Source organism: Periplaneta americana, chromosome 13, assembly GCF_040183065.1.
Source record: "Periplaneta americana isolate PAMFEO1 chromosome 13, P.americana_PAMFEO1_priV1, whole genome shotgun sequence".
Classification (NCBI taxonomy): Eukaryota; Metazoa; Arthropoda; class Insecta; order Blattodea; family Blattidae; genus Periplaneta; species Periplaneta americana.
Window position 1 is genome coordinate 9924243 of NC_091129.1, and position 18566 is coordinate 9942808.

Sequence of the window (18566 nt, forward strand, 5' to 3'; positions counted from 1 at the left end):
ATAATAATTATTATGATCAAGATGCAAAACAAGCAACTCAGTGCGACCAAGTGTTGAGCCGTATGGAATGAGAATAATAATAATTTTATGTATGGCATTCTCTATCTAGGATTCTATCTCCCCCTCATCAGAAATCTTATTTCGCACCCTGCATGTATGTATATATGAGAAAACGTATTACAAAAATATAGTCTTAAAATAAATAGTAGTCAATGTCAAGTCAGCAGTCCGAAGATTGATTGAAAACTCCTAACACCAATAAGCCATGACTTCAAATTGTACATAGTAAAATATGATTTCACGGTTTACACATACAGTATCTCTAACAAATAGACACGTATACATATAATATTAGCTCACTCCCTGTCATACTTAGAGAAATCACTATATTAACTGTCAATAGACACAGTATTTGTATAATTATGCAAGTGTGCGTCTGTGTTTTGGTTGTGTCCTGACAGCAAGGGAGTCGGTCGTTTGTTTTTTAAATCACACTTTTGTTCGTAAGTCAGTCTTGATAATAGAATTGTCCTAAAAAAATTCAAGTAAATTAGTGTCAAGAACTGTTATTTCACTCATTATTTATTATATCAGCCACAATGCACACTAACACTTCAACTGAATACAACTCACGAAAGGGTTAATCTAAAAACTATTTTTTTTTCAATGTCAAAGCTAGCTTCTTGCGAGCCTTGCGACCAGGGTAGTTAGTAGAAAGGGATGGAAAATCTGCGGGGTAGGTTACACAGAAGAATGCGTGAAAGAAAGCAGTCTGCTTGTAATTCAGTGGAGGGGATTGGAAGCTGGTGTGTACTGGCTTCATGTTTACTGCTGCATCAAAAATCATCCTGACCTGCCGCATCACAATATTTAACGTGCAAATATAAATTGTATTAAAATTAATAAATAATTTTGTTCATAAACTGCAGGTTTATTATGAAATTATTATTAACTGGGGAAGCTGAGCTTTTTAGCTTACATTGACGCTACGCCACTGGTAATGAAGGTGAGAGTAGAAGAAATTAGTTGTGGATGGATATAAGAGGTTTTAGAAAATGTGAAGAGAAAAATGAAATTGTTATAGTGCAAAGTAAACATTAGGGATAAGAATTATAGGGAAAGATAGTATGAGGGTAGTTGAAAAGGGAAGAAAAAGTAGAGTAATGGATACGTAGTATAGTAAAATAAATGGATTAATGTTACTTACTGACTTACTTACTTACAAATGGCTTTTAAGGAACCTGGAGGTTCATTGCCGCCCTCACATAAGCCCGCCATAGGTCCGTATCCTGTGCAAGATTGATCCAGTCTCTATCATCATATCCCACCTCCCTCAAATCCATTTCAATATTATCCTCGCATTTACGTCTCGGCCTCCCCAAAGGTCTTTTTCCCTCCGGCCTCCCAACTAACAATCTATATGCATTTCTGGATTCGCCCATACATGCTACATGCCCTGCCCATCTCAGACGTCTGGATTTAATGTTCCTAATTTTGTCAGTTGAAGAATACAGTGCGTGCAGTTCTGTGTTGTGTAACTTTCTCCATTCTCCTGTAACTCCATCCCTCTTAGCCTCAAATATTTTCCTAAGAACCTTATTCTGAAACACCCTTAATCTCTCTTCCTCTCTCAAAGTGAGAGTCCAAGTTTCACAACCATAAAGAACAACCTGTAATATAACTGTTTTATAAATTCTAACTTTCAGATTTTTTGACAGCAGACTGGATGATAAAAGCTTCTCAACCGAATAATAACAGGCATTTCCCATATTTATTCTGTGTTTAATTTCCTCCCGAGTATCATTTATATTTGTTACTGTTGCTCCAAGATATTTGGACTTCTCCACCTCTTCAAAAGATAAATTTCCAATTTTTATATTTCCATTTTGTACAATATTCTGGTCACGAGACATAATCATATGAGTACATACTGCAGAAATGTTCATTTTTGGCTACAGTGATTGCAGCAAGATCTCGTCATTCCTAAAAATGATATATCTATGACACCGTGACCTCGACTTTACATTCTTTCTGAAGAAAGCCATTCTAAGTGATTTTATTGCCTTCTAAAATCCTTTTCCTTGGTAAAATTTGAGTTCGTAGATTTTGGATCCATTGCCTAGTATGGAAAACCACTAGAACACAGAGACATTACTAATTGCACTAATTGTTGATTTTCCAGGTACCAACGATGTTGACACCAAAATTTTTAGATGTGGTCACTAAAAGTTTGGAAAGAGTACCCAAGAAACTAGAAACGAAACATGACCGTCTGTGTGCCAGGACCCATGAAGTGTTCACAACATTCATGCTGAAAATTCTGAAAGAGAAGAAACCCAAAGGCAAAACTATTGTTAAAATAATAACTAAGCTAACTTTCAGCAATGGTGGGAATTTTATGTTTGACAGAATCACAGGTAAGTTCCTTATATTTTCAAGCTATCATTTTACACGAAATTTGACTAACTTAACTAGTAAGTAAGTTTCGAACATACATAATGTGTAGCTTGCTTCAATCTTTCTATCAGAAAGTGTGTTTCTACTGACACATTTATAATAGGAGAACAATGAACAGATTTCACCTACTTGCCATTTTATCATAGTCTGTGATTGAATCATTGGTCACTCCAATTTCTTAATGGATAATTTATAAGCTGTATAAAGTTTCTAATGTTACAATTTTGCTGTACCATGATAGATATATTTCTTCTTGCACATATTTTCATTAAAATGTAAAGTTTTTCAGTTTAACTAATTAACTTTTTCTTTTTCTGCTTTGATATTCTAGTTTTCTTAATGATACTTTATATATTTTTTTTTTAGTAACTTGTTAGCAAAATTACAATCTGTTCAACAATGTGAACAATAAGTTTACCCCTTCCAATGTGCTCCTTTAAAAGATCTTAAAGTGAAATTTCTATCTGATATTGACAAATTAATTCGCAGCGCTGTTAAGGAAATAATTAACATTCCTACTAACATCCCGGATGCTATGTTGTATGCACCAAGAAGATTGCGAGGTTTAGGAGTATTTAAAGCCCAGTGGGAAGCTTACCTTCAGCACTTAAGTATTTGTCAAAGACTTTTACACGTTGACAACCCTCATGTAGCAGCCACTCAAAATCTTCCAAACGAAATTGAACATTGCATCAAACAATTACCAATTACCTTCGATTGCTCTGAACGTATTTCTTCTCAAAAACTAAGAAAAGCATTGCGTAAAGATTCTTTTCATCAATGGAGCAAATTGAAAAGTAAAGGTTTGGGAGTTGTTTTATATTCTCACTGGAAGAAGTTTTATATTCTCACTGGAAGAAGTTTTATATTCTCACTGGAAGAAAGGTAATTCGTGGATCTCAACCAAAAAGGGACTTTCGAGCAGTCAGTGGACGCAAACCATTAAGATGAACTGTAATACAATACCTGTACGTACTCTCCCTGGTAGAACTCTTGACTCAACCCGTTGCAGAAGATGCAACGAGCAAGAAATGCTTCCTCACGTCTTGGGTTTCTGCCATCATGGAGAATTGCTCCGAATCAACAGACATAATACGGTTCGTTCTCTCATCGCAGCTTCAATCCGTCAGAATGCTTCCTATGAGGTTTATGAGGAGGTTGGTTGCGTCTCTTCTGATGGCTCTACTAGACGGGCTGATATCATCATAATTGATCGGCAGAAGGATAAGGGTGTCATTCTTGATCCCACAATCCGTTTTGAGATGCATGAGCAACAGCCACAAGAGGTGTGTCGTGAAAAACAAGTCATATATGAGCCTTGTTGTCAGCATCTTGGAGCACAATACCACATTACACATTGGACAGTTTTTGGGGTCATGTTCGGTGGCCGTGACACGATCCCACGTGAAACTTTAAATCAACTTAAACAATATAACATTTCTGATGCAACGATTGATGCCATAGGATCTCACGTGTTAAAATCATCCTTAGCTATAATTAGTAATCATTTGTACCCAACAAAATTTTTATTGTAAATGATTTCCTACGTTTTCTTATCTTAATGTTTTTTCTTTTTCTTTCCAAGTGTCACAAAATTGTTTTGTTTACTTATTATTCTTTATGAATTGATTAGTAGGCCGATCTTTCGAACCCTTATTTAGGGTGGCTTTTGTTTCTACAAATTATCTATCTCTACCTCTGCCACTGATGATGTATAGATACATACTACGATGTATTTGCATTGCATTGAAACGGGCAGCCTTTGAGTGTTATGGAAAGGGGAAGGAAGGGGAAATTATGCTTGACTCTGTGGAGTCACTGTATCGCATCCGTGTTCTAGAAGTTCGAGCTGTGCATTGTAGGCATCTCTTGAACTGTAGAAAGATACAAGAGAAAGAGGATGGTGAATTTATACTTTCCCTCTTCAGAAAGTATTGCATATCTTCAGCCAGGAGAAGAGATTCATTGATTTTTCTATTGGAGCCAAAACTTTAAACCAGGCATGTCAGAAATCAGTCTCTAAATGTGCAGTTATGTGCGTGGATCGCCGGTCTGTGCAGGTTGCATCAATCAAGCGTTGCTCTTACCTGTTGTTAACTTGAGGGGTGTACAGTAATCTATTCTGCACTTCTGGGGTTGGATTAAATAGACATTTGGACATTATAAACATAGTTAGCAGAACGAAAAAACACAGTTATTATCAGTGTCTATATTTGACAATTGTAATACAAGAAACTTTAGGCTTACTCAGTTATACTTCACAAAGTAGTGGTTTGTAAATCATAATTTATTAATATGATTTTTATACAGTATTTGAAGAAAAAAAATTGCGGTAATTTCGAAACAACAAGAAACGAACAAGTATTTCATTTTACGTAGTAGGTACTAATTATTTTAAAGTAATAGACCCTACACTTTCATTGTTCGTCAAGCATTATTATTTACTGTGACCATTGGAACACAAATGTTGAAGAAAATATTATACCCCCAATTAATTACATGCAGTAGGACATTGTGAAGTTTTTACATTGAAATCATTTCTTTGCTGTATGCCAATGTAAATTAATATATAAATTAAGCTTAGAATTTAAATTCACATACAGTCTATTTGAAAACGTTGAGAGCAAGTATCGAAAAGTTGGGATCGTTACTCAAAGAAATTAAAAGTGTAGTTCACAAGCTGTGAAGCGACGATATTCCCTTTATGTCAGATTAAAAAATTTATTAATATTGGTAAATTGAATTAATATTGTGATGTGAGACGGAAAATTTGCCATTACATATTTTTCCAGAAAATTTTTCCACCTTGCAAGTAGTTGTTTTCTTCTCTCCTTACAACCTCAAGAGCCTCACATGTATTCCTCACTATATTCTCATCACTTACCAGTTCATGAAATGAAAGTCGTAAGTCGTCTAACCTTTGATGGCTGTGATAGTACAGACTCCAAGTACGTTTTGCGGTGAGAGTACTGATTAAGAAATAAGCGCTGGCAATATCATATTTTGAGAACTTTACTAATCTGATCTAAATTGTCACCTCACAACACTATTACCTCGACATAGGCTGATGAAAGCCTTTCATTTTAAAATTATTATTATTGTTGGCTGAGGAAAACATTATAACAATTATGTTATATGATTCGTAATTTCTCTTCTCCGTTATCTGTGAACTCACTTTATTTATCATAACTCATTCACAGACACAGCCAAATCGGCACTCGTACTGAAACTGTGTTATTGAAACAAAAGCTGCTGCAGGTATTGTATAGCCCTGTCGCGTTCCCCTCCAAGGCGATTCACTCCCTCCAGGTAGGGGAATAGAGAGTGCACATCGCACAGAGACAGTTGCACAATGTGCAGGGTTTTGACATTCCTGCTTTAAACGAACATAAAATTGTACAAGTTACCTCAAGTCCTTTTGTGTTATTAATATCCCATTCACATCCATAAACCACAAAAGAAGTAAATTATAATTATCGGCATCAGTTGCATAAGACACAGCTCTGCAGTATATATTGACTACATCCCAACTCTAGCTACTAGCAACAGGCATCTATAATGAACACCGATCAAAATACCCCTCATTTCTCATGAAATACAAAAACTGAATAGACTATAGTGGACTTTATGTTGTCAGCAAAGAGCTGGATACATTAAGAAGATTGATTGATTGATTGATTGATTGATTGATTGATTGATTGATTGATTGATTGATTGATTGATTGATATCCCATTCACTCTATTTGATGTAAGAAGATTTGTGTGTTGCAATAGTTTTTATGCTCGACCATGCCGAAATGTAGTAATTATACACCTGGTAGTAGCCCTTTAATGCACCTCATTAAAGTACACCTATTCATTATAATTCAGTTGTTTAGCCAATGAAAAATCACTTTTGTACTGATTGTACCATTATAAAACCTTAAGTATCGATTATTCTCGGATATGCAATCGAAAGACAATTAGCGAAAAGTCACGGAGGCTGGAAATCCAATACTGTCGCAGAAGGTTATGTTCTGTTACTATAATATTAGCGTTAATTGTAAATAATATTCAAATAAATTCAATTTGTCATCTCGTTTTTCAATTCTAAATCAATTTCCAAGTTATATCAAGCCTAATCTTCATGTTATTCTCTAGATTATATCAAGGTCAATGACATTCGTGTTTCGGAAAAAATCAATACTTTCGCGTCTGCGCACATCTCACAATTCAGGTCAGTTCCGCTCCTCACTTACATAACCATAACATGAATACTTATGAATAATTTCAAGTTAGAAATATGATCGAGCATAAAAAGTCGTATGAAACTTGCCTATATGGTAATTAAGACGCTTGTATGAAAATTATGAAACGAGCACAAGCGAGTTTCATAAACAAACATACTCGCGTCTTAATTACTACCATTATAGGCTCATTGCATAATGTACTATTCTCATTCACAGGAACAAGAGTTGTCCAGAATCTGTTGTTGCTATTGAAAGCTCACAGTGTGAAAAAAGTTGCCAATCTGTTCAGAGATGTCATATCAGGCAGCAGTGATAAATGTGGTGGTTTGGACGGTGAGGAACCAAGACCGTGGAACAATAAGGAGAGAATGTATGCTGTAGATGTTTATGCAAGGTGAGATGTGTAACTTTTTTGCCTTCTTTCATACTAGGAAATTTCCCTGAATTTTAGACAAAATGTGAAACACCTTTTTCTCTCTTGTGTAAAAATAATGATAAAATTTTCCCGAAAAGGGGAAATTTCCATTAATACTTTTGACATATCTGTTAGTATGCCGTTAATTTGTATTGTTTTCACACTATTTAAGGAATTAAAATACTGCTACTCAATCTATTTACAGCAGGGGCGTATTTTGCGGGCTACCGGGGCTACCGGCGGTAGCCCAAGGAAATTACAAAAGAAAAAGTTTATAATATGACATAATGTAATAATTTTGTATTATTAGTTTTACCATAGTAATTAAAATTAAAGTAATTGTTAGATATATTTTGTGTAATAATAGAGTCAGCGGTAGCCCAAACCCTTTAACCAGTATACGCCACTGATTTACAGGCTAAACTAGTGTTTTTTTTTTTTTTTTTTTTTTTTTTGAAACAGTGAATTTTTTAAGCAGGTCTTTTTTAGATCCCAATTTGTCATCAAATTCCTGACAGATGACGAAGTTTAAGATAGCAAATAATAATTTCTAAGTTCATTTTGGATTCATCATGTTCATTGAAGAAACTCTGTCCACTGAAGCATTACTTCTAGGACAGAGAGATAGATCAATCAAAGAGAATCATTTTGTCAGAAAAAAATACAAAAATAAAAATTCCACTCCATTTTGAGCAATGAATAAAATTTTCTTCGTTCCACTCTGCCATTTTCTCTTAAGTCGTATATTTCTTCAAGCAAGAAATTTCATCAAATAAATTTTCATCATCCAGGTCAAGTTCATGTAGGCTACATTTATTTTTAAGAAAAATAATGGACTCTTCAAATTTTTCTCTTTGTATAGGAGGTCTTAGCATTTCGTAGATATCTTGTGAATGACTAACCCAGGCCACCGGGATGTTCAACAGCATTTTCATGAAATGAGAGACACTGAGAATTCTGTTGTGAAATAAGAGCCACTTCTACTGAAGATGCCCAAAAGTTGCTTAATTGATGGTGGGATAATTATATCTTCTTTCCTGGAGTTCAGTTTCTTAATTGGAAGACTCTACTCACCTTCAGTTTTAATTATGGAATTGTAAAAAAGCAGCAAAGGTGCATTAACAAAATTTATCACAGCAATGTGCAAGGATCATTAAACCATATCAGTAATTAAGAATGAAAATCCGAAGATATCAGGGAAAAATGATTAAATCTGTGGACGAATTTTGTCTGGGGACAGAAAGCAAATTCGGAATTGTCCAGATGTCTGGTAACCTTAAGTGAAATGCCAGTATAACAAACTGTGCTGTGCTGACTGATAACGACAAGGGAACACATCGGCCGTGTTCACACTATGGTCTGCAAGGGCAAATCGTAAAACAGCGAATGCTAAGCTCCGCCCACGACCCCTTTCCACTTTTCCCCTACAAGCTCCCAACACATTCTAGCAGGAAAGAGTGGAAATAGGGGTTTAGGGTGGGGGTGACATCTAGCAGAGGAAAGTGGAACAAAAAGAGTGAATGTGGGATCCACGAAGCAAAAGAGGAACTTCGTCCTGCCACCCTCTGTCCCTCTCTCTCCAGCCTCTCCTTCTCTGTTCCTTGCTTCATGTGTCTCTCTTTTTTTTTCTTATGACTTCGCAGTGGGTAGGATTCGATCCGTGTATCTTCCTAACGAAACGCACGCACGCTTTTTGGTCACACTTTAGACCTCTCGGCTACCGAGGCGAGTTGGTGGTAGAAGTGAAAATGAATCTGTTTGTGTTCAAGGGAACTCCTGTAACTTATTGCAGAAATATGATTGGTGCAAGGATTCATAGCGGGAGATAATGAGGAATGGCGCAGGGGACAATGACCGAATAGCGTGGGTAGAAAGTGGCAGGCTTGTGAATTTAGCTTGGTAGGGGTTGACTGCAGGGGTGGCATAAGTGTTAACACGCGCTGGTAGAGCTTCATTGTGTCCGTGTCCAGCTTCGTGTACAGACGGAACCACGTGTTGTGATGAGCCGTACCGAAGAAGTGTACTTCTTCCTCAAATTGTGCAGGGAGAATTTGAAGAGCAAGCGAGGCTCTGGTGACTAACTATTGTGTTACTTCGAAGACAGTGCAAAGTTAACAGGTGAGTGTTGTTTTATGAAAAACCCACATTACATGTGGCTGTTGTCTAATGCGCTCTAATTTGGTTGTGTTGTTGTCTTTGAATAAAACTATGAAGTCTAGGTGTATCTCAAGAAAAGCTAAAATAAGAATATATAAAACTATTATTAAACCAATAGTAGTATATGGAAGTGAAACCTGGACTCTATCTGAAAGGGCAATTAAGATCTTAAATGCCTGGGAACGGAAAGTATTACGGAAAATCTTTGGGCCTACTTATGAGCAAGGGTTTTGGCGAATTAAAACAAATGCTGAGTTATATGAATTATATAAAGATAACAACATTGTTGTTGACATAAAACTCAGAAGGTTAGAGTGGCTGGGACACGTAGCCAGGATGGAGAACAATCGCACACCCAAAGCTCTACTAGATGCATTACCGGTAGGAAGAAGGAAAGTCGGACGACCTAAATTGAGATGGCTGGATGACGTTCAGGCTGACCTAACAAAAGTTGGAATTAGAAGATGGAGAACACGAGCATTAGACAGGAGTGATTGGTCGGATGTTCTGAGGGAGGCTAAGGCTAAACTATAAGGGCCGTAATGCCAATGATGATGATGATGATGATGTGTTGTTGTCTAATGCGCCCTAATTTGGTTGTGTTGTGTATTAGTACGTGTTAGTGCGAGGAAAAAAACGTATTGTGTTGTAAAATATGAAATACGTGCGAGGTGGTAGGCAGTGATCCACCGAAGCGAGGCAGATAGTAGAGAGAGAACAGGCGAGTGAGGTGCCAAGTGGCGAGGGTGGGGATAACTTCCCCTACTGGCATTCGCTGTTTTATGATTATCTGTCTGCAATACCTGGAACATGATAAGCCAGTCAGCGCATAGTTCCTCAGTTGGCTCCTCCCCCTGGCACTATAAATAAACAGCACAATACCACCTAGTCATCAGTTTACCCTGAAGACGAGGTAGATTAACATCCTCGAAACGTCGGTGTATCACCAACTTTTTACCTGGCTAGAAGCCCGAGAAAGTTTAGAATCATCACATCACCAGGAAAGCTTCAGTAGTGATTTTTCTTTTGCCATAGTTAATGATGAAGAAGCATTGTTCTTTAGTATTAAGTTATCATCCACGAAATCTCGGAAATAATTGGGCTATAGAAAGTCTCCAACAAGCTTGCTAAAGTTCTTTAGCAGAATGTAGAATAGAAGATGGCTAAATTAGAAAAATGTTTATTTTATTGATTTTGTCTCGCAAGTTATTTTACCAAATGGCTTGGAACAAATAAATATTTAACAAAGGGCTCATGCGAACCTCTCCAGCATACCTCTGCTATTATTTTCAGTTCTCAATAACATAGTAGAAACAGATCTTTTTATCAGTTGTAATTCTTGTTACATTATTCGTTGTGATGGGCTTGTGTATGTATTGAGTGAATTGTAATTGACAGGATCTTGGGTTTGCCAGCTGTGGTAGGAGATAATGAATGGAAGATTGAACAGCTACGGTTCCTGCTTCAAGTCGGGTTCTTCTATCCAAGCACCCAGGAACAGAATCAAGCTCATATAAGTCCCTTATTGGCAGGTAAGCAGTTCCCCTCTGTAATGGCTTGCTGTTGAAATTCTGCTTTAATGCAGGGGTGTAGTTGTGCCAGGGTGCTGCCCCCGTACTTTTTCCTGAAACCTGTGAATGCTCTGCTTGTTTATTTCTATTTTTTAAAACCATAATTGTCTTGCTCAACCAACGAGTTAGATACTATAGAGAGGCTGAAGACCTCTGATAAGCGCTCCCTGCGGAGGCCAACAGTACTATAGATCGTTCCCTAAAAAACATGGCAGTCCATAGTACCGCCAGCCTCCGCAAGGAGCGCTTATCAAAGGTACACTGCAACAAGTTGGTACATGTGTTGACATTGTAAGCTTGGTGTAAAAGAATTTTTTAATGCTGGAATAATGCCGGCTGTGTGTGCAGCATACAATTGCACAAACAGAAGCAACAAAACACCTTAAACTTATTACAAATATGAAATTATGTCAAGTAGTAATTTGGTTATAATGTAGCAAACGGAAACAACGGGAAACTTTGAATAATAAGGTGTCCTGTAGTTTCCAATGAATACTTTATTTCGTATTCTTGTTTGATACAGTTTCAATAATAATATTTCACAACATATCTATTATTATTATTATTATTATTATTATTATTATTATTATTATTATTATTATTATTATTATTATTATTATTAATATGTATTAATTGTAGACTTGGGTCAGTGGAAGAGCAGGCCTTAACTCTGCCAGGTAAAATAAAATAAATTATTATATTTTTCAGATACATCAATATTTAATTTAAACATTTCGCTATAGGTTTTGTAAAAAGCTGATTTATAAATGAAAAAGTAATAATTAAGACTTCAAAATTTCCAAAAAGTCTCATTCCCTCGGATTTAAATGAAATGTACCGTAAATCATAATATTCGTTGCTGGATAATTAAACTCTCTCAATACAAGTACCATTGCCCCAGAGAATTATAAGATAAGACGGACTGAGCATAAGCAAAATATCTGTATTAATACGTTTGTACCATCAAGAGTTTAGTATTTATTGTGTTTATAGGGCCTACTCCAATTTTCTTTTTATTAATGCGTAGGGCTCTTTTTCTTAACAAAGAGGAAAGTTAGCACTTGCATCACACACAATTTGTCATTATTGTTCAAAATAATGTAAGAACAGTTTTATTCTGCAAAAGCCTCTGCTTAGTTGCGAGACACGTGTGAGATCAATGTTTGTTTCAAATTATATTAGACTACACGATGTCTCCATCACGCAACAATGTTTGTTTCAAATTATATTAGACTACACGATGTCTCCATCACGCAACAATATTTGTTTCAAATTATATTAGACTACACGATGTCTCCATCACGCAACAATGTTTGTTTCAAATTATATTAGACTACACAATGTCTCAATCACGCAACAATGTTTGTTTCAAATTATATTAGACTACACAATGTCTCCATCACGCAACAATGTTTGTTTCAAATTATATTAGACTACACAATGTCTCCATCACGCAACAATGTTTGTTTCAAATTATATTAGACTACACGATGTCTCCATCAGGCTACAATATTTGTTTCAAATTATATTAGAATACACAATGTCTCCATCACGCAACAATGTTTGTTTCAAATTATATTAGACTACACAATGTTTCCATCACGCAACAATGTTTGTTTCAAATTATATTAGACTACACAATGTCTCCATCACACAACAATGTTTGTTTCAAATTATATTAGACTACACAATGTCTCCATCACGCAACAATGTTTATTTCAAATTATATTAGACTACACAATGTCTCCATCACGCAGCAATGTTTGTTTCAAATTATATTAGACTACACAATGTCTCCATCACGCAACAATGTTTGTTTCAAATTATATTAGACTACACAATGTCTCCATCAGGCAACAATATTTGTTTCAAATTATATTAGACTACACAATGTCTCCATCACGCAACAATGTTTGTTTCAAATTATATTAGACTACACAATGTCTCCATCACGCAACAATGTTTGTTTCAAATTATATTAGACTACACGATGTCTCCATCAGGCAACAATATTTGTTTCAAATTATATTAGACTACACAATGTCTCCATCACGCAACAATGTTTGTTTCAAATTATATTACACTACACAATGTCTCCATCTCGCAACAATGTTTGTTTCAAATTATATTAGACTACACAATGTCTCCATCACGCAACAATGTTTGTTTCAAATTATATTAGACTACACAATGTCTCCATCACGCAACAATGTTTGTTTCAAATTGTATTAGACTACACGATGTCTCCATCACGCAACAATATTTGTATCAAATTATATTAGACTACACAATGTCTCCATCACGCAACAAAGTTTGTTTCAAATTATATTAGACTACACAATGTCTCCATCACGCAACAATGTTTCAAATTATATTAGACTACACAATGTCTCCATCAGGCAACAATATTTGTTTGAAATTATATTAGATTACACAATGTCTCCATCACGCAACAATGTTTGTTTCAAATTATATTAGACTACACGATGTCTCCATCACGCAACAATGTTTGTTTCAAATTATATTAGACTACACGATGTCTCCATCAGGCAACAATATTTGTTTCAAATTATATTAGACTACACAATGTCTCCATCACGCAACAATGTTTGTTTCAAATTATATTAGACTACACAATGTCTCCATCACGCAACAATGTTTGTTTCAAATTATATTAGACTACACAATGTCTCCATCACGCAACAATGTTTGTTTCAAATTATATTAGACTACACGATGTCTCCATCACGCAACAATGTTTGTTTCAAATTATATTAGACTACACGATGTCTCCATCACGCAACAATATTTGTTTCAAATTATATTAGACTACACAATGTCTCCATCACGCAACAATGTTTGTTTCAAATTATATTAGAATACACAATGTCTCCATCAGGCAACAATGTTTGTTTCAAATTATATTAGACTACACAATGTCTCCATCACGCAACAATGTTTGTTTCAAATTATATTAGACTACACAATGTCTCCATTACGCAACAATGTTTGTTTCAAATTATATTAGACTACACAATGTCTCCATCACGCAACAATGTTTGTTTCAAATTATATTAGACTACACAATGTCTCCATCACATAACAATGTTTGTTTCAAATTATATTAGACTACACAATGTCTCCATCACGCAACAATGTTTGTTTCAAATTATATTAGACTACACAATGTCTCCATCACGCAACAATGTTTGTTTCAAATTATATTAGACTACACAATGTCTCCATCACGCAATAATGTTTGTTTCAAATTATATTAGACTACACGATGTCTCCATCAGGCAACAATATTTGTTTCAAATTATATTAGACTACACAATGTCTCCATCACGCAACAATGTTTGTTTCAAATTATATTAGACTACACAATGTCTCCATCACGCAACAATGTTTGTTTCAAATTATATTAGACTACACAATGTCTCCATCACGCAACGATGTTTGTTTCAAATTATATTAGACTATACAATGTCTCCATCACGCAACAATATTTGTTTCAAATTATATTAGACTACACGATGTCTCCATCACGCAACAATATTTGTTTCAAATTATATTAGACTACACGATGTCTCCATCACGCAACAATGTTTGTTTCAAATTATATTAGACTACACAATGTCTCCATCCCGCAACAATGTTTGTTTCAAATTATATTAGAATACACAATGTCTCCATCAGGCAACAATGTTTGTTTCAAATTATATTAGACTACACAATGTCTCCATCACGCAACAATGTTTGTTTCAAATTATATTAGACTACACAATGTCTCCATCACGCAACAATGTTTGTTTCAAATTATATTAGACTACACAATGTCTCCATCACGCAACAATGTTTGTTTCAAATTATATTAGACTACACAATGTCTCCATCACGCAACAATGTTTGTTTCAAATTATATTAGACTACACAATGTCTCCATCACGCAACAATGTTTGTTTCAAATTATATTAGACTACACAATGTCTCCATCACGCAACAATGTTTGTTTCAAATTATATTAGACTACACGATGTCTCCATCACGCAACAATGTTTGTTTCAAATTATATTAGACTACACGATGTCTCCATCACGCAACAATATTTGTTTCAAATTATATTAGACTACACAATGTCTCCATCACGCAATAATGTTTGTTTCAAATTATATTAGACTACACGATGTCTCCATCAGGCAACAATATTTGTTTCAAATTATATTAGACTACACAATGTCTCCATCACGCAACAATGTTTGTTTCAAATTATATTAGACTACACAATGTCTCCATCACGCAACAATGTTTGTTTCAAATTATATTAGACTACACGATGTCTCCATCACGCAACAATGTTTGTTTCAAATTATATTAGACTTCACGATGTCTCCATCACGCAACAATATTTGTTTCAAATTATATTAGACTACACCATATCTCCATCACGCAACAATGTTTGTTTCAAATTATATTAGAATACACAATGTCTCCATCAGGCAATAATGTTTGTTTCATATTATATTAGACTACACAATGTCTCCATCACGCAACAATGTTTGTTTCAAATTATATTAGACTACACAATGTCTCCATCACGCAACAATGTTTGTTCCAAATTATATTAGACTACACAATGTCTCCATCACGCAACAATGTTTGTTTCAAATTATATTAGACTACACAATGTCTCCATCACCTAACAATGTTTGTTTCAAATTATATTAGACTACACAATGTCTCCATCACACAACAATGTTTGTTTCAAATTATATTAGACTACACAATGTCTCCATCACGCAACAATGTTTGTTTCAAATTATATTAGACTACACAATGTCTCCATCACGTAATAATGTTTGTTTCAAATTATATTAGACTACACGATGTCTCCATCAGGCAACAATATTTGTTTCAAATTATATTAGACTACACAATGTCTCCATCACGCAACAATGTTTGTTTCAAATTATATTAGACTACACAATGTCTCCATCACGCAACAATGTTTGTTTCAAATTATATTAGACTACACAATGTCTCCATCACGCAACGATGTTTGTTTCAAATTATATTGGACTATACAATGTCTCCATCACGCAACAATGTTTGTTTCAAATTATATTAGACTACACGATGTCTCCATCACGCAACAATATTTGTTTCAAATTATATTAGACTACACAATGTCTCCATCACGCAACAATGTTTGTTTCAAATTATATTAGACTACACAATGTCTCCATCACGCAACAATGTTTGTTTCAAATTATATTAGAATACACAATGTCTCCATCAGGCAACAATGTTTGTTTCAAATTATATTAGACTACACAATGTCTCCATCACGCAACAATGTTTGTTTCAAATTATATTAGACTACACGATGTCTCCATCACGCAACAATGTTTGTTTCAAATTATATTAGACTACACAATGTCTCCATCACGCAACAATGTTTGTTTCAAATTATATTAGACTACACAATGTCTCCATCACGCAACAATGTTTGTTTCAAATTATATTAGACTACACAATGTCTCCATCACGCAACAATGTTTGTTTCAAATTATATTAGACTACATGATGTCTCCATCACGCAACAATATTTGTTTCAAATTATATTAGACTACACAATGTCTCCATCACGCAACAAAGTTTGTTTCAAATTATATTAGACTACACAATGTCTCCATCACGCAACAATGTTTGTTTCAAATTATATTAGACTACACAATGTCTCCATCAGGCAACAATATTTGTTTGAAATTATATTAGATTACACAATGTCTCCATCACGCAACAATGTTTGTTTCAAATTATATTAGACTACACGATGTCTCCATCACGCAACAATGTTTGTTTCAAATTATATTAGACTACACAATGTCTCCATCACGCAACAGTATTTGTTTCAAATTATATTAGACTACACAATGTCTCCATCACGCAACAATGTTTGTTTCAAATTATATTAGACTACACAATGTCTCCATCACGCAACAATGTTTGTTTCAAATTATATTAGACTACACGATGTCTCCATCACGCAACAATATTTGTTTCAAATTATATTAGACTACACAATGTCTCCATCACGCAACAATGTTTGTTTCAAATTATATTAGACTACACAATGTCTCCATCACGCAACAATGTTTGTTTCAAATTATATTAGACTACACAATGTCTCCATTACGCAACAATGTTTGTTTCAAATTATATTAGACTACACAATGTCTCCATCACGCAACAATGTTTGTTTCAAATTATATTAGACTACACAATGTCTCCATCACGCAACAATGTTTGTTTCAAATTATATTAGACTACACGATGTCTCCATCATGCGAAAAGAAGTGTAGCTAGCTGTGGCTCCTGTTGTTTCTGATAACAATGCTAATCGTAAGTATCTTATCGTTTCAATAAATGTGGTGAGTTATGATCATGAGTAACTCTCTATTAGTGTCATTCTTTAATTATTATGTTGCATGCTAAGAGGTTATTTGTAGTTTTAATAATAGCAGTTTTCAAAAGTGCTCTGTATTAATTCCAATTTCAAATGAATTTTTCTCAATAACTTAATTACTGGATATTTTTTTTTAATTTTCACCACTACCTTTCCTATATTTTACTCCTATTAGTTACATACGTCGTCTCTCTTGAATTACATGATTTCATATTAGGTTAGATTAGCTGTAAGGTAATTAAATTTGTGACAAAGTCAAAAAATTATTTATTTTTCTTCTGCCGATTAAATTCATCCGTCTTTAGGTGCTTTGCTTTGGTTGCATTGAGTATAGCTTGTCATTTAATATCTGGGCTGTATGTAGTGAAACTAATAAAACATAGGCCTACAGGTGTTATAAAACGTAAAGTTTTGTGTGTATTTTACTTTTTACTTATTAACATAGTCTTAATATGTAACTCAATTCGCAATAATACTAACTTCATCACAGTCATTTCCTACAACATCCGAGCCATGCCCCTTTATTTTGACTAACCGAAACATGGCGGACCAATGTTCAATTGTCTTCAACTTTCTGAGGTCTGTGGCCTCTCTATAGTATCTAACTCGTTGTGCTCAACACTTTTATAAGCATAGATTAGTTGTATGTATAGTAGTAGTGGCATTAATAGGTAGGGACCGGAATTTTTAGCATGATTTTCATAAAAATTAGCATATATTTTTCTCAAAATTAGCATCTATTTTTCTGAAATTAGCATCTATTTTTCTCAAATTGGCATCTATTTTCATCAAAATTAGCATCTATTTTTCTGAAATTAGCATCTATTTTTCTGAAATTAGCATTTATTTTTCTCAAAATTAGCATCTATTTTTCTGAAATTGACATCTATTTTCATTAAAATTAGTATCTATTTTTCTGAAATTAGCATTTATTTTGCGGGAAGACCTAGGAAGAGATGGAGAGAATGATTGTAAATTCGGAACAGGTGACTCATCTAATCCATGAAGTGAAGAAGAAGAAGAAGCAGCATTTATTTTTCTCAAAATTAGCATATATTTTTCTGAAATTAGCATTATTTTTCTCAAAATTAGCATCTATTTTTCTGAAATTAGCATTACTTTTTTTCGAATTAGCATATACTTTTATTTTTTCAAAGGGAACTTTGTGCATTCTACCTTTCATTTCTCAAAAGATAGCATTGTTCAACGTTTTCCTACTTCATATTAGATTGTCTGTCTGAAACAGCAACACCAAACTGTGACAAAAC

At 34.6% G+C, this 18566-nt stretch overlaps 1 protein-coding gene across 1 annotated transcript in view; it reads left to right on the forward strand.

The window, feature by feature from the left end:
• Mybbp1A (MYB binding protein 1a) overlaps positions 1 to 18566 on the forward strand; it is a 75572-nt gene that overhangs the window by 19934 nt on the left and 37072 nt on the right. The window contains exons 6-8 of the mRNA XM_069842902.1: positions 2183 to 2417; positions 6903 to 7080; positions 10657 to 10790. Coding sequence (XP_069699003.1) covers positions 2183 to 2417; positions 6903 to 7080; positions 10657 to 10790 — 547 coding nt within the window. The remainder of the gene's footprint in view (positions 1 to 2182; positions 2418 to 6902; positions 7081 to 10656; positions 10791 to 18566) is intronic.